General features: G+C 50.9%; 1 protein-coding gene across 7 annotated transcripts in view; it reads right to left on the bottom strand.

The window, feature by feature from the left end:
• Nucleotides 1–26,196, bottom strand: part of Map7d1 (MAP7 domain containing 1) — a 26,891-nt gene continuing 695 nt past the window's right edge. Inside the window, exons 2-18 of one of the 7 annotated variants that reach the window (XM_023701057.1) lie at nucleotides 10,457–10,786; nucleotides 10,194–10,262; nucleotides 8,747–8,910; nucleotides 7,925–8,039; nucleotides 6,431–6,541; nucleotides 5,167–5,289; nucleotides 4,904–5,070; nucleotides 4,664–4,809; nucleotides 2,602–2,915; nucleotides 2,204–2,381; nucleotides 1,982–2,120; nucleotides 1,780–1,884; nucleotides 1,486–1,539; nucleotides 1,277–1,322; nucleotides 1,084–1,174; nucleotides 760–953; nucleotides 1–588 (exon numbers count right to left, since the gene is read on the bottom strand). In XM_023701057.1, coding sequence (XP_023556825.1) covers nucleotides 578–588; nucleotides 760–953; nucleotides 1,084–1,174; nucleotides 1,277–1,322; nucleotides 1,486–1,539; nucleotides 1,780–1,884; nucleotides 1,982–2,120; nucleotides 2,204–2,381; nucleotides 2,602–2,915; nucleotides 4,664–4,809; nucleotides 4,904–5,070; nucleotides 5,167–5,289; nucleotides 6,431–6,541; nucleotides 7,925–8,039; nucleotides 8,747–8,910; nucleotides 10,194–10,262; nucleotides 10,457–10,786 — 2,357 coding nt within the window. In that variant the 3' untranslated portion in view covers nucleotides 1–577. Of the gene's footprint in view, nucleotides 589–759; nucleotides 954–1,083; nucleotides 1,175–1,276; nucleotides 1,323–1,485; nucleotides 1,540–1,779; nucleotides 1,885–1,981; nucleotides 2,121–2,203; nucleotides 2,382–2,601; nucleotides 2,916–4,663; nucleotides 4,810–4,903; nucleotides 5,290–6,430; nucleotides 6,542–7,924; nucleotides 8,040–8,746; nucleotides 8,911–10,193; nucleotides 10,263–10,456; nucleotides 10,787–26,196 lie in introns of all 7 variants that reach the window. The other 6 variants (XM_023701058.1, XM_023701055.1, XM_023701056.1 and 3 more) reach the window with 6 other exon arrangements.

The following is a 26,196-nucleotide window of genomic DNA, read 5'->3' as shown; positions in this document are numbered from 1 at the left end:
TTGGCAGAATTATTCTCACTTTATTGGAGAAGTTTGATCAGATGCAGTAACACTGATTCCAGGCGAGGGCAGAGGGCATGGATACCCCTGAAGCAAGTATCTGTGGCCCAAGGTGCCCCCCTTCCCCAGACCTGGGTTCCCCCTTAGTTACAGTTAAATAGAGAGGAAGATCTCCCAGGGAGCCTCAGGAGGAGAGTCTGCCTCCTGTACCCGCTCCTTCCACACAGACATCTGAGCATAAGCTATTTACAGTATTCACATCCACTGAATCCCACCAAACCAAGGCAAATACTAAAGGTGGCCCTCCCCCAAGGTGGGGCCAGAGAGGCTGTGAGTGTATGTGTGCGTATGGTGAGAGGGGGTGTTCGCACGTGTGGGCACACGTATGTACTGAGGGGCAGGGTCTGGCTCCAGCCAAAGAGACATCAGTCTATAAGGTGCAGGTTAAAAACAACAAAGAGGACGCACCCCCAGGGCCTATGCCACTTCCATCTTTGTTCTGTCTCTTTCTCCTCTGGACGTCCTGGTAGATGGTGCAGAAGAGCCCTCATAGCCATGCCTGGATCCAAGGCCATACTTAAAGGACTTCTGGGGAAGGAGAGAGAAAAACAGTTATGGCAAAGCCCCCACCGAGCCCAGCTCTCAGGGTCTTGCGAGCAGCAAGGAGAGGATCTGTGGTAGAACTGGGGGGCAGGGTTGGGGAGTCCAGCGAAGGCAGCTGGGATGGATAAAATGGGCCTAGGAGTCAGGGACCCCTACCTGTGACCTGTGGGGGCTGCACCACAGCTTTCTTGAGGAAGGCTTCTGCCTCTGCAAAGGGCAGGAGTGCCTCTGGGGCTCGGCCCAGACTCTTCTCCCCAGAGGGTCCCTTGGGGGAGAAGCCATTTTCCTGATGTGCTGGGAGAGGCTGCAGGCCGTTCACCAGGGAGCCAGGCAGCTCCTTGCCCGGCAGGCTGTGAACACAAGGGCTTATGGTCAGCGTCTCACCTCGGTAAAACCCAGGCCTCCCTGCAGGCCTCTCTGCCTCCTTTGTGTCCAGCCTGAGGCTGCTCCTGCCTGGGTCCTGGGGTGGGCGGCGGGCACCTCCACTGGGGCTCCTGGGCGGCTGGCTCCTCCTTCTCCATTGCCCTTCTCTGCAGTTCTGAGGGCTGCATCTCTGCAGCTCTCACAGGATCTGTCACAGGGAAGTAATGCCATCAGCCAGGGCTGCTGAGCACGTGAGGCTAGAGGATGGGGTGGCAGGGGGTGGCAGAGGTGGAGGCAACAGGGCCTTTACCTGGGCTGGAATTGTTGGCTTCTGCCTCCTTTGTGTCCTGCTTCTGCTTTGGAAAGAAGAGCAGTCAGCTACAAGAATTATCTGAACCAGCCTGACTGTGGGTCTCATCTCTTCTCCCTCTTGGCCCACAGCCTCCTTCCTCACTCTGGATGCCTCTCTGCAGCCTCCTGTCCTCACCCTGAGCTCGCTGCCACTCAGAGAATCCTCACCTTGGTTTCTGCAACTTCTGACTTCCGAGTCCTCTTCATGATCTCTTCCAAACGCTGTATGGAGGCCCCACATCAGTTAGTCCCAGCCTCCCTCCAGGCAGCCCGACCTGAGCCTCAGCAACCCTTTCTCAAGCCAGGAACCAGATTCTGCCCCAGCTTCTGGTTCTGCCTTCTGCAAGACCAACACCTAGTGAAGTCCACCTTTGGACCATTAGCAGACTGCCTGCAGCCCCAAGGAAAGGCAAGCCCTGCCCCCCACCAGCACCCACAAAGCCCACCAAGCTCCCTGCACACCTTTCTGCGCTCCTGCCTTTCCTGCTCCTCCTTCTGGAAGTGCTTTTCCCGCTCCAGACGCTGCCGCTCAGCTTCTTCTCTTGATCGAGCTTCAGCCTCCTCTTTCTGCCAGAGATGTCTGTGAGCTCCAGGCACCTGGCCAACCCCTCCTCTTGGGCCAGAGGCCCTGCGCCCGCCCGGCCAGGACCTTCCTGCCAGCCACCTGTTTCTGCAGCCGCTCCTGCTCCTCTTGCTCTGCTTGTGCCTTCTCTCGGGCCTCTTGCTCTTCCCGCCTCCGGGCCTCAGCCTCCCGCTCTGCTCTGGCCTCTGCCTCCCGTGCCAGCTGTTCCTCCCGCATTCGCCTGTAGGACAGGGGAAACTGTAACTTGGTTCTAGCCTGTCTCCAGTCCCAGAAGCACTCACTTGGTTGTGGGGGCACACTCACTTGTCCCTTTCTGCCTGCAGCCTCCGCTCTTGTTGCTCACGTTCACGCTGCTCCCGGGCCTGGCGTCGCTTCTCAGCTAGGAGCCTAGTAGCCTCTTCTCGATCTGTGGTGCCCGCCATGGGTTTGTTAGGAGTCACTGGGGGAGCAGGGGCTGGAGGTGAGGTCAGGGTAGCAGTATCTGGAAGAGAATCAGGACCAGGAATCAGCACTGGCTGCCTGCCCCATGCTTCCTGGACCCCAGATGGACTGGCCCACTCCACCACTCGGGCTGGCTCATGCTTGGAGACCTGGACCTGCCATGGGCAATCCCAGGCATCTTTAGTAGCCCACACCCTGCCCACCACTCCTGCCCACGCAAAGCTGGCTTCTCTGCCCTGCCAGGCTGCTCTGCAGCTCACCTGCAGCAATCTCTGCAGTGGGCTGTGCGGGGCTGGGTGAGGGTGTAGGTGAGGGTGCTGGTGAGGATGGGGCTGCTAGCTCCTTCTCCTCACTGGGCCTCCTCTTTCTCTGGTTCTTGTCCTCAGGTGCTACTGTGCTGGTGCTCTCCTTGGCCTCCTCCTTCCTCCGAGCCCGTCCCTTGGGTGATGCAGTGGTGCCTCGAGGAGATGGTGGTTTTGGAGGCAGAGTGTGGCCTGGTGCTGGGCTGGGGCAGGGGGAGGTAGGTCTGTGCAAGGACAAGGAGGGAGAGGATGGCCGGGTCTTGAATTTGGGGCTGAGAAAGAAAGGAAGGGTTAGAACTACAGGCCAGAGCACTGAAGCAGGCATATAGCCAGTCCCACTGAGCTTGTTACTTCCATAGGGAAGTGTCCCCTCCCCTGGGCTAAGCACTCTCCCATCTAGGCAATCTCATAGAAGCTTAACATTTCTTCTTTTGCTTATATCCTGGTGTGGGCTCTATATAGTAGCACACACCTGTAATCTCAGTATTCAGGAGGCTGAGTCAGGATTACAAAGTCAAGGCAAACTTGGGCTATCTAGTGAGCTCAAGGTCAGCCTGGATCACACAGCAAGATCTTACCTCAAAAATAAAAAACAAAAAACCCTGATTTGCAACTTCTTAATTTATGAGATGAATGTCTATCTCCCTGATACTTAATATGAACAGAAACTGGGTGTGGTTCAGTCCAACAGTGTCCTCAGCTCCTAGGACATTAGCTAGTAGGTCAGTCATTCAATCAGCAAGTATATATTACTTGCTTACCAGGTACCAGACACTTTTTTTTTGGGGGGGGGGGGCAGAACCAGGGATTGAACTCAGGCAAGCGCTTATTCTACTGAGCTATCTCCCTGGCCCCTGTTTTTCTTTTTGTTTTCTCTTCTTGAGATGGGGTCTTGCTATGCAGCTCAGACTGGTCTTGAACTCACTTTGTAGCCCAGGCTGGTCTCTAACTCACAATGATCCTCCTGCCTCAGCCTCCTGAGTGTGGGAACTACAGGTCTGTGCCGCCACTTGGTATCAGGCACTTTTTACGTTTTATTTAGGGCACTTTAGCTAAAACACAAAGAGGAAGAAAAAGAAAGGTAGGGGCCAGGGATATTAGCTTAGCTGCACAGCATCTGCCTGGCAAGCACAAACTCCTGAGCTTGATTTCTGGTACAAAAGAAAAAAAAAAAAAAAATAGGAGAACAAGACAGGAAGAAATTATCCTCCAGGAACCTCTCTCTCTCCCCCCCCTCTCTCTGGGGGCCATTTGTATTGGGGATTAAACCTAGGGTCTTCACACTGAGCTACATCCCCAGACCCTCTTTATGTTGCTGCTATGTATTTCTTTTCTTTTTTTGTGGAACTGAGGATTGAACTCAGGAGCTTGTGCTTGCCAAGGAAGCACTTATTCCAGTGAGCCATCTCCCCAGCCCCTATTTATTTTCTGAGACAGGGTTTTGCTATATAGTGCAGGTCGGCCTTGAAACTTACTATGTAGCCCAGGCTGGTCTCAAACTCATGGTGATCCTCCTGCCTCAGCCTGCTGAGTGTGAGTGCTGGAATTATAGGCATGGCCCACCATTCCCAGCATTTATTATTATGGCAGAACTGGGGATTGAACTCAGGCCCTTGTGCTTGCCAGGGAAGCGCTTATTCCACTGAGCCATCTCCCTGGCCCTGGCATTTATTATTTTGAAACCAAGTCTATCTAAATTGCTCAGTTGCCAGACTGGGTTGAACTTGTGATCCTCCTCGCCTCAGAGTGTTGGAATTATAGGTGGGAGCCACCAAGCCCAGAGAATGTTTATTTCTGAGTTCCCAGCAAGTACAGTATTTGTTTCTTGGTTGTTATTTTGTTTGAGACAGAGTCTTGCTGTGTTAACCCAGGCTGGCCTCAGGAACTCCCAGCGATCCTCCTGCCTTAGCCTCCCAGGTGCTGTGGTTATAGGCCTGCACCAGGGTTTAAACACGGTATTTGTGAAGGAAGGAGAGAATGAAAGGCATTGGGAGGTGCCACCCTGCCTGCCCAAGCTGACCTGAGCTCTGAGGTGGGACCCATAGAAAGGCGGGAGCGCGCAGGCGCAGGTAGTGACTGCCGCTTCTTGAGGCTGCGCTCCCGGGCCAGGGCACTCTTTTCCTTCTCGTTCTCCCGCTCCTTGTCCTTCTTCTCCTTTTTCTGCACCTGGGAGGGCGGGGGGAGAGATGGAGCGGGAGTCAGGGGCGCCTGTGTTCCAGGAGCCAGCTGCCTGTCCCAACCTGTGCGGGTGGCCACTCACCGGGGAGGCCTCTGGCCGTCGGCGGGTGTGGGCGGGGCTGCCCCCGGCACTAGGCTTGCGCCGCTCCCCGCGCTCCCCAGAGACGGGGGCGCAGCGGTGCCCGCTTCTGGGGGCAGTGCACGTCGTCAGGGGGCTGGCAGAGGCCGAGCGCGGGCACAGGGGCACGGCTGCAGAGGGATGAGGGCGGTGGAGGTGTGGCCGGGGCGGGAGGCTGGTCCCTGCCCGGCCCCTCTCCGAGCGTCTCCCAGAGCCGCCGGCCCTACCCTGGTCCCGGCCATTGCGGGGCAGTGTGACCGCGCTTCGACTGCGAGCCAGGAAGGAGAGGGTGGGTGTCATCAGGCGATCCACGATGCTGCTCTCCCAGGCACTCAGCTGCAAGCTGCGATCTAGGGGAAGAGCACCAAGTGAAGCTGGTCATCCTGGACAGAGGTACGGGGGAGACCATGTGTTGTCCCCATGCCAAGTGCAAGGGTTCTCACCCAGGAGGACTGTCCCCCCCAATAACGCGGGGGCCACACTTGTCCTCTCTGAAAGTTGGACCTCCACTGCAGACCCAGGTAACAAAACACTTGTCAAGGCAACATTCTGCATGTCTCAGGGTCCCGGCCTACCAATCTCCCCAGGTGAAAGAGTGTGGCGCTGTGAGCTAGGAAGGAACCACACAGGTCAGTGGCACTCTGAACTGCCTTCTCCTGTGCCCCTCTTTAGGGTCCTGCATTTCGGGCTCTCAGCGCACTGGCCTCGGGGCAGTCATGCTTTCAAGGCTATGAGACAGCAGGGGTCTTTACACTGCTCTGACCCAACCTTTACAAGACCTCTGCAGGAAAAGGCTGCACAGGGCCTGGCTGCCCTAAGCCACCCTGCTCTGCCTCCTCAGCTGCTGAGTTATTTTTAAGCCTCAGTCAGGTGGGGTTGGTGCAGCAGCTGATTTGGTTGCTAGGCAACAGAGCAACCAAATAAAAGCCATAGAAACATAAATAACTCCTACCATGGCTCCTTCATATGTAAGCACCAGGGCATGGTGGGAATGAAGGGGCCGTGCCAACCTGATTGGCTGCAACTCTGGAACCAGCCAAGACCATGGCTGGGGCTCTGACAGCAGAGAGGTGAGAACTGTATGGCTCTCTAGGGTGGAGCCAGAATGACACACCCCCAGCACAGCACCCAGGCCAGTCTGAGAAGGGGGCAAAGCCACCTGTCAAAGATTGGCTCCAGCCAGCTGGCTGTGATGGAATTGAGGCTGCCTGCCCATTCCCACTTCACAGCCACTACCCACAAGTTGCTCTGGAGGCCCCCCAAGTTCCGAACTCTTAGCCATTGTACTTTGTTCTGTTCTCCTCTCCTGCAGGCACAACTCTGTCCTCAGGATCCAGACCCAAATGCCGGCTCCCCCGAAGGGCAGAGACCCAAGTGGGGTGGAGTGGGAATGGGGACCTGCTGTGAGGGCTCTGGGGATTGGTGTCCTCACTAAGCTCTGGAGGAGGCTGGATGGGGGCTCTGGATGGGGAAGGCTGGGCCTTCTCTTACTTCTACTGGGGGAGTTCCAGAGCGTGGCAGAGGACTTTGAGAGCCGCTTGTTGATTATAGAGTCCACGTGTTTGGGCAGGTTTACTGCCGACACGGAGCACCTGCTCCCACCTGGAGGGGAAAAGACACGGCATTAGGGCCGGGCCGGATGGGGAGCCAGAGGGGGCACTGAGGCCTTCCATGCAGGATGCTCCAAGGGTAGACTGGGAGAGGGAAGAATGGACAGGCTAGGATGGGGAGGAGGCAGATTTGGCTCTGGGGGAGGGGAGAATGGGGGACCAGAGGCAACCTGGGTTGGGGGAGCCGATGGGGAAGGAGCAGAGGGAGATGTTGTGAAACTAGAAAACTACAGTCTTCCTGGCCAGACCAAAGGAAGCCATTCCCTAGGGCTGGGTGCTCCCACCCCTCCCCATGACCATCCAGCACTGGCACTTGCTGACACTATCCAGCCAAGGCAGTATGGATACAACACCCACATACGGGACAGTGCAAAGACGTTCTAAACAAAAGAACCCACAGTCACAGTCACTTGCACAAATCCACATATTCATCCAGACACACAGAGACAAAGACATGCAGACACAGGCATGTAGAGTAGTAAAACTTACGCATGCACACGTGTGTGCGGACATGCACAGAGAAACACAAATAGCTGGTAATGTGTTGGACCCGGATGCACATGAGGCACAAACACATCAAAGCAACCTAACCATGATATTTATAACAGTTGACATATGTGATGCTTACCATGTGCCAGCCACTGAGCTGGGCACTACACATGTTACCTCACTTGATCCTCCAAACATCTACCTACAACCTCGGAGGCAAGCAGTATTGTTATCCCCACTTCACAGATGCAAAAAAGTGAGAAGTTGAGAAGTTAAAGATCACACCGTCAGGGCCAGAGCTCGAATCCAAGCCTGTCTGATGCAGAAGCCCTCACTGATGGACAAGGCCACAAATACACCACTGTAAACACAGCTCTACAACACAGATCCATGAGCACACACACCAGGATATACACAAATAGTGCTATAGAACCTTCCCACTACATAGACATCCAGACACAGTGGAACATACATGCCAGTAATGACTCAGACCAAATCCATGGTAAGCCTACGTGAGAACTGAGACAAATATCTACCTTCTAAGACAGGGGGGTGACAGTTTTCTTTACATATCCAGTGGCTGCAGGGCATTAAAGTCCTCTTTCATGTATTGACTAATATAATTGATAGGAGCAAAAAAGGCTACTCCTATAATGATAGAGGTTTGAAGAACAAATCAAATGGAAAAGACTCCATTTCTGATTTGATGGTAGAGGTCCTTGGAAAAGGACCATTTGGTTTACAGACCATTCCGGAAGACACACGTTACATAAAACAAGACACTCTGCTGCTGGGAGCTGCTAGCTCCTTGTATGGAAGCTGCTCCCTTCCCCCTTGCCAAGCCCAGCCTTGGCCACCCACTCTCAAACCCTTCCAGCCCACTCACTGGTCTTATTTCCTGGAGAACTGTGATGCAGAGTCCCTGCCCAGGACCAGCGTTGCTGCCGGATCTCAGCCCACGTCTTCTTCACTGACCGCTGGATGGCTGCTTCATAGCGTTCCTGGGGCGAGGAGGGGAGAAGAGAAAATCTGTCAGAATCATCTGTCACACCTAGGAGAAAGGCTTTGTCTCTCCCATGACAATACTTTCCCTATGCATTTCCTCCTGGGTCAGGGCAGGTAACCAAGGTCACTGAATCCTTGCTGAAATTAGGGACCCTGTGCAACAGATCCTTTTCTACTCCTTGGAGAGCTTTTCAATATTCTTGAGTCATTTCCTGGGTGTGTGAGTTGCTTCTCTAAGGATGGGGTGGGACTCTTGTTGCCTAGAGCTCCTACGCAAAGCCACATTCCCCCTGGCACTGGGAAGAGAGACCTGACCTTAAGACTGCTGTTTTCCTTTAGCCTGAGGCCACCAGACAAGGCCAACCCATTTCCTTCATGGCCTCACCAGCACTCAGGCCTGGCTCTACTCATGTTATGAAGCCAGGCCTATCACTAACACACAGCTGCATTATACCCGACACACAGGCACGGCCCCATGGACGTACACTGCAGTAGGGAAACAAATGGGTCTGCAGTTGCACAGATGCCCAGATACTGTAACCAAGGACACAGCTGGAGATGTGAGTACGGATGGCGCCACACACACACAGGCTGCATGGAGGGATGGCCAGCCATGTATATACACACTTTGCGAGACACAGATATGTGGAAATGACGTGTGCAGATCCGTGCAGAACCAGGTGGAACCAGGGCATGAACACACCTTGTTCTTCTCCAGCTTCTGCCGCTGCCGCTCCTCCAGGGCAGCTCTGCGTTGCTCAGCTTTAAGGCGCTGTTCCTCTAGCCGCCGCCGGCGCTCCTGGAGCTGCTTCTCACGAAGAGCCTTGGCTTTCTCCTCCTTCTCCAACCACACTGCCTTCTTGGCCGCTGTGGGGGGAAAGGAGCCCATGGTTTGTAAGGGAAACTTCCTCTGAGTGTCCTCCCTGCTACCCTAATGGAGGTGGCCTCTTCCCTGCCTGCCCAGGCAGGGCCTCCACTCACACTCAGGAGCTTCCTCAAAACAGGCCTCAGGGAGGTATATTTCTTCCCTATGCTCGGGTATAGGAAAAATTGAGGGTTTTTTTTTGGGGGGGTGTCTACAGGGTGTTCAGTGTCTCACTACTAGACTGGACTCACAGTGATTCTCCTGTTTACAGCCTCCCAAGAGCTGGGATTACAGGCGCGTGCCCACCACCATACCCAGTCTCAATTGCTGTCACAGCGTGCCCAGGGAGTAGGGCCTGGCTTCGCAGGCCTGTGCCTGCTTGCAGGCGCTTCAGTCTGTTGAGCTATTTGGCCAGCCCTAGTTCTTTTTCTTTCTTTTCTTTTCTGTGGTGCTGGGGATTGAACTCAGGACCTTGTGCTTGCCAGGCAAGCACTTATTCTACAGAGCTATCTCCCTGGCCCTTGTTTTTCATGGTACTCAGTATTAAATATGGGCCTTCCAACTGAGCTACAACCCCAGCCCTTTTTTTTTTTTTTAATTATTTATTTATTTTTATTTATTGTGTGTGTGTGTGGCCAGCTCAGCCCACCAGGGGGCGGGCTGGCTGGCATGTGGTGCTGGGGGATCGAACCGCAGTCCCTGTGCTTTGCCAAGCTTGTTTCAAGTAGGTGCTTTAGACCACTGAGCCATCTCTCCAGCCCCAAATACAATTCCACCTTTTTTTTTTTTTTTTGGTGGAACCGGGGATTGAACTCAAGTCCTTGTGCTTGCCAGGCAAATGCTTATTCTACTGAGCCATCTCCCAGCAACCCCAGCCCTTTGTTCTTTTTATTTTCAAACAGTCTAAGTCACAATGTTGCACAGGCCAGACTCAAATTTGCAATCCTCCTGCCTAAATCTCCAGAATGATGGGATTATAGGCATATACCCCAACTTCTAGTGTGAGATTCCTACCCAATTTGGGGGCCTACTGAACAGATTTCTACACACTGTGGTTAAAGGGACTTGGGGTGAGGTAGGGATTCTGGGTCAGAATCTCAGCTACTCCACTAGCTGTGTGGCTTTCATCTCTCTGAGACTGTTTCCTCCTCAGAATGAGCTGGGTGGATTACAAGACATAATCCTGTACTGCCCATAGCACAGTAAATGTGAAGGTTTCTGGTAATGTCAGCATTACTCATAGGATGCCGCCACAGATGACGATGCAGGTGACTCTTTCACTCACCCAGGTATTTGGCCCGCTCTTCTCGCCGCTCCTTTGCCAGCTTGTGTCTCTCTCCTGCCTTCTTTACATCTTAGCAGAGGAAGCAAGAACAGACAGGTCAAAAGTTCTGTCCAAGAAGCCAGCAGCCTTGGGACTCTCCTGCTAAGTCTTACTTCTTCTCAGTCCCCAGGTCCTGCAGGACAAAGGGGACTCCTTTGGGGGTACTATCAAGGGCTGGGACCTGAGTCAAGGGGTTTGGGCCCAAGGCTGAATATCACAGGTACCTTGCTTGGTGGGAGGGCTGTCAGAGGCTGCTGCTGGGGCTGGCTCGCTGCTCCTCTGAGGTCTACCATCCTGTGAGCTTGTGGCTGGTGGGCTCTTCACTTCTAATGAAAGGGATGCTTCCTGTGGTGGGACTGGCCTATGATCAATCTGTGCTCGGGAGTACTCTGGTTCCAGTGGAAGCGGCTTAGGGCTAGTGGCATTCTTCATGGCAGGAGGGGTGTCCGGAGGAGTGTCAGGGACCAGGGATGACATTGGTGGTGGTGGTGGTGGTGGGAAAGGGTCACCTTCAGGAGAAGGTCTTGGCTCTGAGGGGATCCTGGCGACCATGGCTGAAAAAGCAACACAAAAGAGGACACAGTGTCAGCTTACGGATCTACGCTGTTAGCTGAGTACACAGCTACTGCCCTTGTCCAAAGGATGTGTTCACTCCATCACATATTCCAATGTGAATATGATGGCAAGGAAAGAGCCAAGACCCCTGGCTGTATGGAACTCATCTTCTAGCAGGACAGACAGACAGACTGACAGACAGCTATGAAATTGTAGTAGAGTAAGTGCTATGCCTTCAGCAGCACAGTAGAGATGGCTAACCTACCTTTGGAGGTTTCCTGAAAAAGTACCCACCAAGCTATGATCTGAAGGATGAGCTGGAGTTGGCAAAGCAAGGAAGAAAGGGTTCTGGCAGAAGTGCCTGAGCAAAGGGCTGAAGGGAGCAGGGTGTGCTGGGAAAAGTGACAAGTCTCTGCATCACTTGCCAGTGTGCCAAATGGTGGTGACTGGTTTCACTGTGTGCCTCCCCCATCTTTCTACTCTATCTCTGGGTCACTGTGTCCAACCTGCAGCCAGGTTCATACAGGGCTAAGCACACAGGGTAGATCAAGAGAAAGGGTATAGCATAAGCATGGACGCAACAGCCATGCCAGTGTTGTTCTAATATGTTTCCCAGGGGAGTAGGCAACCCTCTATGTCCATGTATACTTCATAATCACCGTTCTCCACTCATCTTTCTTTTGTAAACATTTTATTTTTTGTTTATCTTGTGGTCCTGGTACTGAACCTAGGGCCTTTGCACTGAGCTACATCCCCAGCAACTCCCCCTCCATGCCCAGTTTGTTTTGCTTTGTTTTGGCAATGTGTTCTCTACTATAAAACATTTTTTAAAAAGATTTAAATATTCACCATGTGTTTTCAATCACACCCAGTAAAAGACACTAAAGTGCCAACTAGGGAAGGCACATGATTTGGCAAGTACGCATTTTTTACGCATGTGAATGCACTGAGGCAGCTGATTTATCAGGCTTGATGATAAGTCAACTGAAGGCCCAATTCCGATTTCACACTTGAAGACAGGAAGGCAGAACCTGCTCCCTAGCAGCTCACCTTGGGCGAGCCAAGTTCTGTGCACCTCAGCTTTCCTATCTCTTGAGTGGCTGTAAAGGGTAAAGTGCATGGGGTACTCCACATGCCTGTAAAGGACACTGCACTCTTCCTGTGGGTCTCATGACTTCCTGAGGATCCTTGGCATGTTGAGCCTTGGTGCCATCTGCTGCTATCCTCTGGGCAATGTGTGATCACCCTCAGTGGGATCCATGGGAAGCACAGCTACTGACTGGGACTCGAGGAGAAAAGTGGCATCTGTGGAAAGCATCTTCTATTCTTTCTGAGGCCTCCTCCATGCTAAGTCCATTGCCCTTGGAACTGTGGCTCTCAGGGTGTGGCAAACTTCAAGTCTTGTGGGTGACAATGTATGTTCAGGGAGGGTCCAACCCCAAGGAATCATTTTTAGGACTCTAGGTGTCTTCTCCAGGGAGTAAAGAATCTAATGGTTAGTTCATTAATCTAACGGGTTCTGAAGCCAGAATTTTGAATATTTATTCTAGCTTCCTCACTACCTAACCACATGACCTTGGGCCAGTTATAGATCCTCTGTGTATCGCAGCTCCTCTCCTACAAAGTGCAGATATTATCTACCTTACACTATCATGGTGAGTGTAGTTATTTTGTTGTTGCTGTTCTCTTTTTCTTTTTATGTATTTCATAGAGGATCTACAGGGTCTCACTACACAGATCAGACTCAGTGATCCTCCTGTTTTTAGCCTCCCAAGCGCTGGATTACAGGCATGTGCCACCATGCCCAGTCTCAATCACAGTTTTAGCGCACCCCGGGGGTGGGGTCAGCACAGAACACCAGGGGATCAAATCCCGGCCCTGTGTCTGCCTAAGCAGATACTTGAATATGCTGAGCTATCTGGCTGGCCCTGAGTGTTAGTTATAACAGCCATTAACATTTGTGTATTTAGGGGCTGGTGAGATGGCTCAGTGGTCTAAAGCACCTACTTAGAACAAGCTTAGCAAAGCACATGGACCTCGGTTCAATCCCCCAGCACCACATGCCAGCCAGCCCCGCCCCCAGGTGGGCTGAGCTGGCCACACACACACACACACACACACACACACACAAATAAATAAATAAATAAATTTTTAAAAAATTGTGTGTATTTATTAAGTGCTTCCTAAGAACAAAGTGCCTTACACATCCTAGCTAACCCTCTCTGGCAGTGTCTTTGAAAGAGATGCTATAAACATCATTTTCAAGCTGAGGTTACTGGCACATCTATAATCTCAGCACTGAAAGAGGCACTGAAGGTAAGTACAAGTCCTAAGGAGATACTACCTCAAAATAAAAAAAAAAATAAAAAGGACTGGGGTTGTAGCTTAGTGATAGGTACAACCCCTTGGGTTCGATTCCCAGTACCACACACACACACACACACACACACACACACACAATTCTGATGAGGAAAGCAAAGAGAGATTAGGCAATGTGAGGTCAGCCAGCTGGTAAGTGAAGGCGCCCAGACCTGAACCTAGCATCATCAGGAGAGCCCAGATGTGTCACCTTCCTGTGTCTGTTTAAAGCAGCAAGAAGCACGAGGTGCTACGTAATGACACCACCCATAGCTCACACTATTTCCTTTCATTCCTTGCCCTCCAGTGTCTTGGGCTCAAGCAGCAGACCCAGCTGAGACCTTATTTCTTCTGCGACCCCCTCCAATTCTGCCAGCCCCGAGGCCAGTAACAGGCCCCAGATCTCCCCATACCAGCTAGAAACTATGTGGTTGTCACTGCTCATCTATTTCCCAGCCAGCTGCCAACTCCTTAACTCATTCCAAGGGCAACAAAACTAGCAGCCACCACTTAGTGAATGCTTACTACTCACTGAGAGAGGCCTCCTACACCCTCCCAACAACTCGTTAGAGATGGCAGATACCCTTTCCTATTATACACACAGGGCAACCAAGGCCTGCCCTTCTGGTGATCTGCCCAGGGTCATTAAACCAATACAGAGTGTTAAGTCAGGATTTGAACCCAGGATTGTCTGGGGCTGAAGCCTGGGTGTGTAAGTACTGAGCTCATTTAAGGCTGAGGGCGAGGCATGGGCATTGCCTGTCTCCAAGGAGCAGTGCGTGCTGCAGGTGTTGCAAGGTGGGAGGCTGGTATTTGTCTCCACCTAGGCAAATCACATCATGCAAGATGGTGCATCCCAAGAACATCCTGACTAGCCAGGTGCAGGGAGATTAGGAGCCACACTGGGCATCAGAGGCAGTGGAATGGAAAAGGTCTTAGGCTTCAGAGTCAGACCTACCTGAGTGGGGACCCTGGTTCTGTAAGGGACCCGACCAAGCTCTCTACAAGTCTGAGCCTCAGGTTCATCACCATGTTGTTGGTGCAGATAGTAAGTAGGTCTGTCATCTTGGGCCCCACCATTAAACAGCACCTGCCCAGTGAAGCTGTATCTTTCTCCTGGCCTCTGCCAAAGAGCCCCTTAGGCCAAGTCTTTGTTCTGTGACCTTGTTCTTCTCAAGGTCACCAATGTCTTTCATGCTGCTTAATTCAATTTTATCTTCTTTTCTTCCCTCCTTTCTCCCTTTCCCTTCTTCCCATGACTCTTCCCTTCCCTTCCTTTTTTCCATCTTTCCAGTACTGGGGATTGAACCAAGGGCCTTTGCACTGAGCCACATCCCCAACCCCAACCTTTTTTTTTTTTTTGAGGTTGAGAGAGGGAAAGATTTACTGAGACATAGGGCACACTAAAGAGGGGTGCTCGCGTGTTCAAATAATGAGGCACACATAGTTGGGAGTTTCAGAATAGGAATAGCTCCTAAGAGACAGGAGGGTCTCAAGTAGGTTGCCTCCTTTTTGATTTTGTGGGTTTTCTTCCTTTTTTTTTTTTTTTTGTTGCTCGAATGCCTTCAGGGCACTTTTGGCCAGCTGTAGAGGTGTGAGGTTCGAACTCCAGCAACCTGAGGCTGACAGCTTTGTGGAAGCAGCCACTTAAAGGCCTGAGCTAGGGCCAGGCCCCCTTCTTCCTTTTTTTTTTTTTTTTTTTGAGAAAGGTCCTCACTATGTAGTTCAGGCTGGCTTGGAACTCACTGTGTATCCCTGACTGGTCTTGCCTTGGATTGTGGCAATCCTCCAGCCTCAGCCTCCTGAATGCTGTGCCCTGTCTGTATAGTTAGAGGCTTGCACAACTACACCAGGTTCCCCAGCCCCTTTCCAAGTTTTATTTTTTATTTTATTAGTACATGTTTGCAGTACACAATATAACACTCATTGTAGGGAGTTAGTATGTGTATGGAACACACTGTGATGCTATATTCTAACTTTTTATTTGTGATGGGGTCTAACCAACTTGCTGAGTTGCCCAACGTAGGCTTGAAGTTGTGATCCTTCTGCCTCAGCCTCTCAGAGTGCTGGGCTTACAGATGTGTTCCACTATACCCAGATCATCAACCAGTTTTCTGGTGTTGATGCTCCTCCAAACACTTGCCTCATTTGGTTTTGGAGATGATACTCTCGATTTTCCTTCTGCCCTGCCGGGTGTGACTTGTCCTCTCCGCTGACCCCTCCCTAACTTCCTAATCTCCCAAGATGCACTGCACGCCTGCCCCAGGGCTCTGCTGAGGAGCTCACCACTGTCTGTCCCCACGCTCCTCTGGTGATCTCATCTAGACTCAGAGTTTTAAATACTGTCCCTCTGCTGATGACAACTGAATCTTTCTGTAGCCCAGACCTCTCCCTGGAGGGCCAGTTTCGCTCATGCAGCTCTGCTCTGGACACCCCAGATGTTTCACAGAGGCTACAAATTTAAAAGTTCCAAAACCAGGCTCCTGATCTGCCCCAAAATCTTTTTCTCCCCCAGTTCAACATATGGCAGCTCCATTCTTCTGGAGTCATTTCAGACCCTTTTCTTACCTTAAGGCCCTCCTCATACATATATATAATCTCTCAGCAAATCCTTTCAGCTCTATCTTCAAAATATATCCCCTCCCCCCCAAAAAAATATATATCCTCCCAAAAAAATTAAAAAAAAAAAAAAAATCCCCAATCCAGCTACCTTCATGGTCCCTACCATCATGCTGACCCATCTGCTGCCCTTCCTTACCAGAAACCCCTAATCCCATTCTTTTTTTTTTTTTAATTTATTTATTTAGTGTGTGTGGCCAGCTCAGCCCACCAGGGGGCGGGGCTGGCTGGCATGTGGTGCTGGGGGATTGAACCGCGGTCCCTGCTTAGCTTTAGCTTGTTCTGAGTAGGTGCTTTAGACCACTGAGCCATTTCACCAGCCCCCTAATCCCATTCTTTGTTCCCCTTTAGTCTTTTCTTAATGCAACAGCCACAGTGATTTTGTTTAAAAATAAGTCAGATTATGTTGGTCTGCTGATAAAATCCTCTGAAGATTCTCCACCTTGTGGAGAGGAAAGCCCGAGGCTCAGTGGGACCCTCCCTCGCTCTCCAGCCCTCTGCCCCTCCTCCAGCCACTGCCCTCTTGTCCTGGGGCTTGGCACCTGCTGTCTCTTTGCTGGGAAGTCTCTGCCCCCAGATTCTGCTGGCCTCATTCCCTCACTTCCTTCAGATCTTCACTCCAACATCACTTCACAAAGAAGCTTCCTCTGCTGCCTTACTTAAACTACAAATTGATTTCCAATAATATGTATGTTCAGTTCAATGCAAGGCCTTCTCTCTGAGCTACAGCCCAGCCTTTTTCTTTTTTAATTTTAAGACCAGATCTCATTATGTCATTCAAACTCAGTTCAAGCTTGCAGTCCTGGGGCCAGGGAGATGGATCAGTAGAAATAAGTACTTCCCTGGCAAGCTTGCAGTCCTCTTGCCTCAGCCTCCCAGACGGCCGGGATTATAGTCATGTACCACCACCACCAACTCCCAATGGCATTTTTTTTCTTTCCCACTCTATTCTTCTCCATAAGCATTAACCCCATTTTTTTGTTTGTTTGCTGAGTTGCCCAGGCTGGTCCTGAACTCCTGAGCTCAAGCTATCCTCATACTTCAGCCTCTTAAATAGTCGGGATGACAGGTGTGCACCACTGTGCCTGGCACGTTAATGTCAAATCAATATTCTGCTCCACTACCAGACTGTAATCTCTAGGAAGGCACACAATTTGTCTATTTTGCTAGTTATTCTATTTCTAGGGCCAACAGAGCACCGCACATCTATGTTCCATAAATATTTGAGGAATGAAGAAATGAATGCACTCCACCCCGGGAGATAGCATCACCCTGTCTCTTACCTGGATGACTGCAAAGTCCTGCTCTACCACACCCATTTTGCTCTCCACTGTGCAGTCAGAGTCATCTCTCCTAAATGCAGATCTGATCAGGGTATTTCTCTCCACTTGAAATCTCTTATGGCTTCTAAAGATAAGGGCAAACACTAGAACCAAACCTACAAGTCTGGCATAGTCATCCTGCTCCATTATACATCTTAAATCTTTCTCCAACTCTGTTCCCCACTCGGTTCCAAACTCTAGCCTCATTAATGTTTTATTTGTTTTAATGTATTTAGTACAGGGTCTATAGGGTCTCACTACACAGATCAGTCTCTAGTGATCCTCCTGTTTTCAGCCTACCAAGCGCTGGGAGTACAGGTGCACATAACCACTCAGGGTGCCCCAGGGGTGGGGCTGGCAGGGCACACAGGGGATCGAACCCTGGTGCCTGTGCTCTGTCTAAGCAGGCGCTTTAATCTGCTGAGCTATCTGGCCGGCCCTTAACTTTTTAAATACTATGATAATCATGCAAGTTCCTTCCCAGCACCAGACCTTTATGTAAGTCCTTCTTTTCTTAGTTAACTGCTGTTTATCCTTCACATCTTAGTCTAGCTATCATTTTCTCAGGGAGGCCTTTACTGGCCTCTAAGATCAAGATCTATTCCTTCATTACATATCTTATGGCTTCTTGTGCTTGTTTAAAGCTCTGTCACTGTTATGATGTTCTCATGTGGTCCTTCCCTCACTGTCAGCTTCCTCTTAGACTGAGGCAGCATGGTAAGGGCTTGTCTGCTCTGCATCCCAGCAGCTACTGCAGGGCCCAGCGCAGGGAGATTGTCAAAAGATGCTGCCCTAGCCTAGAGGAGGTGCACATGAAGGGAATTTTTACTAAAGACCCATGTGCTATTTTATTGCAAAGGGATATATGCACTTGAAGAAGCAAAACAACTCCATCTTAAGAGTTTGGGCAGCTTCCTGGACTAAGACACTCAGGTAGAAGTTAATAAAAATAATACTGAGTGCTTACTTCAGCTGAACAAGAACAATTTTTCAAGAGGCAAACAGGACATTTAGAACTCATCTGTGACCTTGGCAGACTATCAACATTGAATATAAACATTTCTTTCTTTCCTTTTTTTTTTTTTTTTTGTATTTTAGGGAAGGGTTTTATAGGGTGTTCAGGGTCTCACTACTAGATCGGACTTATAGTGATCCACCTGGTTTTTTTTTTTTTTTCCAAAACCAGGGATTGAACTCAGGCCCTTGAGCTTGCCAGGCAAATGATTATTCTACTGAGCCATCTCCCCAGTCCCGTGATCCGCCTGTTTACAGCCTTCCAAGAGCTGGGATTATAGGCACGCACCACCATGCCCAGTCTCAATTGCCATCTCAGGGCGCCCAGGGGGCAGGGCTGGCATGGCAGGCCGGAGGATCGAACCCTCAGCCCCTGGTTCTGCTTACAGGCACTTTAATCTGCTGAGCTATTTGGCCAGTCCCTTAAACATTTCTTCAAAATTATATAAACCCTGAAAAAACATTGGTACAGTGTAATCAGGAATAAGTTGTATGAAGCCAAGTTAATTCCTTTGTTAACTATCTGTATGCTATAATTGACCACTTTCTGATTATTCCCATTTTCAATTATCAAGTATGGTCCTTCAATTATTTATCTTATTTTTGGTCTGTGTCAGGTTATGAGGCTTTAGCCACTGCCAGTTTTATTTTGCTCTATTGATATCTACCAGAAGTGTTTGCTAAGAACTGGATAAGAGACAGATAGTTTGTATTTCTTTCTTGGAACAAAAAGCATTGGTAGGGCAAAGGTGCAGGAGCTGGTTATACTGTGGGGTCAAGAAGTTCTGTCTTCCTATGATGCCCAAGGTGGGGGGAGGCTGCCCTGGAGATCTGCTTAAATATGCGGCCATGTCCCTCTGAGAGGCTGTCACATGTCTGTCTCTGGTGCCAAACCCCCCACTCCACCCTCTGGGGCTGGCAGTCTTTTCCTCCTGCCCCTCCTCTTCGAACTGCAAGGACTCTTGCCAAATAGTCCTCTCACTGAATTTTGATAACTCAGTCTGGCTTTTCAGTGCACCCCCATCCCTGTTGTCACTGTCACAGCTATCCAGAGAAGATATTCCCTCTTAGGCCCTTTTGCAGCCCCAGAGCCTCACACAGGACTTGCCTCACACCAAACAGGAGCCCTGTGGCTATTTAACGAATACCTCTACAGAGGCATAGATGCGTGTGTGGTTGTGTGGGTGAAAAACAGACTTCCAAAGGGCTGCAAGGCCCAAAGAGACACAACTGGGTGCAAAATCTAAAACCTAAATGTCACCAGGCATGGTGGTGCACACTTGTAATTGCAGCACTTAGGAGGCTGAGACAGAATTGCTGCAAGTTCTAGGCCAGAATCTTGTCTCAAAACACCAAAAAACGGAGCTGGGGAGATGGCTCAGTAGAATAAGCACTTGCCTGGCAAGTGCAAGGGCCTGAATTCAATCCCCAGTTCCACAAAAAAATAAATAAATAAATAATAATAATAATAATAATAATAATAAAATAAAATAAAACCTAGGCCAGATAGGGTGGTGCATGCCTATAATCCCAGCACTCAGGAGGCTGAGGCAGGAGGATCATTGTGTTTGAGATCATCGTAGGCTGCATAGTGTGACCCCATCTCAAAAAGACCAATAATAAATAAATAAATAAATAAATAGAACCTAAATGTGAAGATCCTATCACAGTTCTGCCAGCTCCTAAGCCCAGCAAAGGAAATAAACTAAGTCCTATCACAGACCTGGCCCTTTCCTTTATCTCATTTAATCCGCAAGACAACCTTAAAGAGAAAGTGCCACCAAAGGCCCCAACTCACAGGTGAAAAAGTTTAAAGGACTGTGAAGTGGATTGTTCATGTCAGTGTCAGAGGTAGGATTAAACGCTGAATTGTCTAATGACAAAATCCTTATATCATGCTGTTTCCGGTGGGTGGTCACATTGCCCATCCCTGAGGCTCCTACAGGTTCCCTACCACCGAAGGAAGTGATGGAAGGGATTTGGTGATTCCCCTAGGAAGGTTTCCCTCACAAAAGTAAAGGGTGCAGGTGGGGCAGGCAGCCACTGAGCTCAGAGCACAGGAATGCAGGCTCAGTCCAGGCTGGCCATCAGGAGCCCGGAAGTGAGGAGTCTGTGCTGGGGGTGTAGGGAGCCACCCAACTCTAGGGAAGATCCAGGGAGTGCCCAGGTGAGATGACAGGCACCGGGTAGAGAAGGCACCCCAGGAGCACAGCACAGGGTGATCAAGAGGCATCGAGAGGGGCTAGGCTTCCAAGGTAATATTAGAGTAGACAAATGAAGACAGGAGGGCAGACACGGCCAGAAGCAGAGACAGACATGTTATACACAGTGAGAGATGGAGAGACAATGTAGTCAGGCCTACACATTCCTTTGTGTCTCAAGACATCCCCCTCTCACCCTGCCACAGGCAACAGACTTCCTAGAATTCAGAACTCCACAAAGACACACATGTATGGGTACAGGCAACTCACACAAGTGCAGAGGTCCAATGTCCCCCACACATGCTCCTTTAGTGCGCCCCATTATCTAGAGCCTGAGACAATCTAACAACAGCAACAGCTAAAGTTTGTGTCAGCCCCAAGTAGACACTTTAGACTCATTAGTTCATTCAATCTTTGCCACCATCCTATGAGGTGGATATTATTTCCTTACTTTACAAATCCGGAAACAGATTCAGACAGATTAAGCTACTTGCTTAAACTACACAGCTGGGGAACGATAAGGGTGGGGTTTAGATGTGATTCTAAGTTTGTACCCCTGGTCAGCTACTCCAAGGGGCAAGGCTCCTCGGTCCCTTCCTTCTAGAGAGCTCTGGTTTGGGATAATGGTAATAGGAAAAACAAAGTTTGGGGGATGCCCGATTGTGAGGCTCCAACAGGACGACTGGGCAGCATTACTCCCAGCCTGGATGGAGGTAAGCATTTTAGAAGGGCACAGCCTGGCCCAGTATTGGGCGGCAAGACACTTAAGCCCATCTGCAGCTTCTGTGGATGAAGAAGCCTGGAGCCCTACTGAGAACTGCAGATCTGAAGGAGCCTCTGGCCCAGCGGACAACCATTGTTCCCTGCCTCCAATCAGGAGCACCCACTTCCTGTTATTTTAGGCAGCAGGAAATGACCCCATCCCGGCAGCCAGCCGCGGCTCTATAATGTCCCTCCCCTCCACCACCGCAGGGCAGCTGAGGCAAAGGCCTAGTTGCAGAGGGCAGAGGCTATCTAGACTGTCACCACTACGGGTACAGGACCTCCTTTGCTCAGACTCCAACCTGGTAGGATTCACAGCAAACCCAGAGTTTTACTGGCTGTAACTTCTGCCTGCTGGAGAAAAGCTCAGTGCATTCCCAAGACCTTAGTCCCACGGGTGGTGGGCATGGTAGGCACATACCTATAATGACAGCACTTGGGAGGCTGAAGCAGGACAACTACTTCAAGTTCAGGGCCAGTCTGGCCAGCCTGAACTACTATATAGCAAGACCTTTCCAAAAAAAAAAAAAAAAAAGCCCACAGGTGACCAGCTTTCATGGAAAGCTAGTACTTGTCACTTGCTAGCTTTGTCGTAATTCAGCTCAGTGATTTGGTGCAGGCCAGGGATACAGCTCAGTGGTATAGTGCCTGCATGGCAAACACAAGGTTCTGAGTTTGATTCCTGGTATGAGAGAAACAGAGACAGAGTCAGAGAGATAGAGACAGACAGAGTCAGAGATAGAGAGTTTTGGTACAGACTTTATTATTATTTTGGATGCAGATTTTCTTTTTTTTTTTTTTTTGTCAGAACTGGGGATTGAACTCAGGCCCTTGTGCTTGCCAGGGAAGTGCTTATTCCACTGAGCCATCTCCCCAGCCCTTGGATGCAGATTTCAAAGTTAGACCTGATTTCAAATCCTGCCTTTGTCTGTCCTTAGCTGTGTTACTTGCAGCAAATGACTTCAACTCTCTGGGTTACATCTGTAAAATGGGATAATATTAGTCCCTGCCCTTGGGACTGTCATGAGAAACAAACTAGACAGTGCACATGGTACAGAGTACAGTGCCTGGCACAGGGAATTCCCTGGACAATAGCACTGGGAGAAATAAATGGAGATAAACGAGTTCCCTAGGGACTCTATGCCTGGCCCACATCCCTTACAACCAGTGAGGATCGCTAAGGTGGGGACAGCAATACTGTGCACCCTACCCCCTTACAGTCTCTTTGCTCCCCTCAGGGCAGAACTGCAGCTGAGAGGTGATGGAGGAAACACTGGAAGCTGTGCCCTGGGTGCCAGGCAGAGCTACCACCAGCCAACAAAGATGCATTATCTGAGCTTGGCTTCTTGGCTCCTTCCCTGGCCTTGAGGGGACGCAAGGGCATGGTTTCCAGATGTTTGTGGCCTTACTTCCAGGCCTGGTCAGACCTGAAACCTGCCCTTATGCCTTCAAGGGCCACCACTCTAGTCTGGTCCCTGCTTTCAGTCTTTTCCCCCTTCCCTCGTCCTTGCCCCACTAATAGCAAATGCCAATCCTGGGCAGGGAGGAGGGCTAAGCTGGCCTACTGCCCCTTCCTCCTCATCTGCATATGCGTGACTACACTTCATGGCTCATTAGAAGCCTCATTACTGGGCCCACCAGCTAGCCCAAGGGTGGGAGGAGCTATCAGCAGGAGGTAACTGCCTCACATCTAGTTGTGCCCACTGTACCAGTCTCACCAACTTCTACTCACTTGTTCAGGTCCCCCTCAGATGCCTCCTCCTCTGTGGAGGCTTCCACAGGCAGAGCCCACAGCCACCAGATCATCACTGCACCTGACTTCCCTTGGGCAAAGGTCCCCGCAGGGAACACATCTGCTTTCCCCGTGGGACTAGGAGCCAGGAGCTCCCAGAGGACTGAGTCAGTCTTCTATGCTTAGCACTGCCACCACGGTGGTGGCACCCAGTGGGGCACCAGTACAGTGTGCAGGGCAGCTGTGGCACCCAACTCTTGGATCTTCCTTCCCATTCCCACTGTTCCCCAGATGGACCCTGGTTCATATTTGCTAAGAACTCTTGCTTCCCTGGCCCTCTGTCTTATTTACCTCCTGAAGTTCTAATTCATCACATCTCCTCAGGCATCTGAATGAATGAGAAATATCAACCCAAACCAAAGCGCTAGCATTTATGGAGCATTAATACCTTGCCAATCAATGCCTAGGCTGGGGTGTTTGTTTGTTTTTTGGTACCGGGCAGATTGAACCCAGGGGCACTCTACACAGTCCCAAACCATGTTATTTACTATTTTTATTTTGAAACAGGATCTTGCTAAGTTGCCCAGGTGGGACTGAACTTGTGTTCTTTCTGCCTCAGGGTTTCTCAGTGTAGGGTTACAGGCATGAACCATCATGCTTGGTTTAGGCTAAAAATTTTATGTGTTAGGGGTAAGGAGAGTTGGGGAAGGGGAAGTAAAAATAATTAAGATGTGTTATGTACATGTACCAACTCTTTTTTTTTTTTTTTTTTTTTTTTGCAGAACCATGGATTGAACTCAGGCCCTTGTGCTTGCCAGGGAAGCACTTATTCCACTGAGCCATCTCCCTGGCCCACCATGTACCAGACTCTTCATGATAAAATGTAATCGTGTACTGCAAACATGTACTCATAAAAAGAAAAAAAAATTTTTTTTTTCCCCAGAACCGGGGATTGAACTCAGGCCCTTGCCCTTGCCAGGGAAGCGCTTATTCCACTGAGCCATCTCCCTGGCCCCAAGAATTTTTTGAAGTAAAGAATTTATGTATTCATATCACTTAATGATCCTAATGTCTCTGGGAGATAATTTCTTACTATTATTTTCATTTTAGAAATGGGAAAATTTAAGACTTAGGTGACACAGTAGTGTTATGAAGGGGAACTTAAAACTGTTTGATTCCAGAGTCTACACTCTTTACACAAACTGCTTCCAATTCCCGGCCCTGCCCGCCCCCGGATCATGCCTCCCCGCTGGCATCAGTTCCAGTGAGCCTAACCACAATAATGGTAATAACACTTTATTGCAGGTGCCTGTGTGCCAGGTTCCTCCAAGTTCATCCCTTCTCCAACCCTTGCATTAACCCCACCAAATTTGACACTGCCCCCATTTCTCTGTGGCTCTGGGAAGTAATCACTTGCTCCAGTCCAGTAGCCAATAAAGGCCCAACGGAGATTTCCCATCCACATCTTCTGATCCCAAAGCAGGGGCCTCATTTTTTTCCTACTCTATGCTGCCTCCTGTTAGTGCTCCATGTACAAGCACAAACTTTTGCCAAGAGGCCAGGGGGTCATGTCCCACAGACTCAGACTCAGAGGCTCAGACACAGGCTTCATGCTCCCCCAGGGCACACAAGCTGTGGGTATGACATTTACTCCCAGGGAGCCCCTGCCTCATAAAGGAACTCGCTGTCACCTTCAGCTTCTGTCTGTGTAAGGTCTAGCTGCCATCCTACCCCAGGTTCTCATGCATCTTCATCTACACTCCTGTGCTTGGGGATTATTCCCAATCCCAATCCCTGTATGTAGTTCCCACCCCCAACTGTGCCCTGCCCATACAGGCAAGCATCCTACTCATGCCCTTATATCCAGTCCAGCCCCCCAACCCAATACCCTAATTATAAACTAGCCACTGCTCATGTCCTCTACTGATTACTATTCCTATTCAGGTCCCCATCTATACAACAGTGCCAGGAACCTTCAGGTGCTGAGAGCCAGTAAGCAGATGGATGACCAAGCTGGCTTTATGACCAGCACAGCCAAGACAGATACCCTTGTTTTCAACAGCGCCTACAAACCTCCTGACCTCCCCAGTCTGGTGGCAGCCTCCCTTCTGAGTCCTCCCATATCCCACACCCACATGGTCCCCTCCAAGCACCCATGCTGGCCTGGGAAGCGGCCCACCCACAGCCAAGCAGCCCCACCTTGTCCTGGGCTCTTTCTGCACCCACGGACACTGTTTCACCCTGGGCCCACACCCCAAGGGGCAGGGAGGTGACAGGATTAGGTGGGGATTCCACAGGGGTGTGGGGATGGAGCCACCTCCTCCCTGAGTCAGTGGGAACAGAACTTGGGTCCTCCTCATCATTCTCTCTCCTCCTCGTCCAGGAAGCAGGAGAAAAGCCCTCCTCCAACGCGAGGCCCAACCAGAAACCTGTCCCCACCCCCTCATCAGCTGCTCCCAGATCTGCAAGGGATTTGCAGAAGTCTTAGGGACTGGTGGTTGATGGGGTGAGGGGTAGGAAGGGAGCTTTGGTGGTCTGGGACCTGAAGGTCGTGGAGGAGGGCACTGAGAGAGAAAGTAGGTATTCAGAGCCTCAGGCTGGGGAATGATGTTGCAGGCTCTGCAAGCCTGTAAGCACCGGCCTTGAGCCTTCACCTCATTCTGCAGTGTGCGCCTCAACCCCAGTCCCGGAGAAGCTGAGAAGGCGGGCTGGCAGGACAATCAGATTTACTTTTGTCCTCTCGCCCAAATCGGTCTGGGTGGGCTCCGGTGCGGGCCAGGCTGCAGGAGAAGCGGCCCACTCCCCAGCTCCCGCCCTGGCCCCAAACAATGCCGCCTCCCCCTCCCCCTCGCCTTTATCCGGCGAGTTACTTGGCAGCCACCGCTAGAGACCTCCCCCTCTTCTCCCTCCCTTCCCGCCGGGCCGCAGCAGCAACAGGCCCTTTGCGCGGCAGCTGGACGGATAGGGTGGGGGCGAGGTCTGGGTTTGGACCTGGGCCTGGGCTTTGGCTTGGGCTCCGGGGCACGAGGGCCTTGGCTTCTGTGTGCAGGGCCTGAGGATTTGGACCCCCCCAACACAGATATTCAGGCTAGGGTCACACGTGCCCACGGTGGATGGGGCTCGCGACAGAAGCCCAAATCAGTACAAGAGAAATAAATCTTCAGGGCCCGGGTAAATCGGGAAGGGGGATGATGGGGAAACCGAAGTGACGTGGGGCTGCCACGGAAGGGTCACCCCAACCGATCCCGAGCCGGGTCCCAGCGGATACCGCTGCTCAGCGCGTCCGGGCGCCGGGCATGGGGGAGGGGGGCGCTGTCAGAAGATGCGTTGGTGGCCAGGAGCCGCCGCCGCCGCCGCCGCAGCCTTTATTTTTAAACTTCCCAGCGGTTTGAGGGCGCGGC

The sequence above is a fragment of the Octodon degus genome, unplaced genomic scaffold (genome assembly GCF_000260255.1).
Source record: "Octodon degus isolate 3935 unplaced genomic scaffold, OctDeg1.0 scaffold00130, whole genome shotgun sequence".
In the NCBI taxonomy this organism is placed as follows: domain Eukaryota; kingdom Metazoa; phylum Chordata; class Mammalia; order Rodentia; family Octodontidae; genus Octodon; species Octodon degus.
The sequence above is the reverse complement of the archived record's forward strand: the minus strand, read 5'-3'. Positions and strand labels throughout refer to the sequence as shown.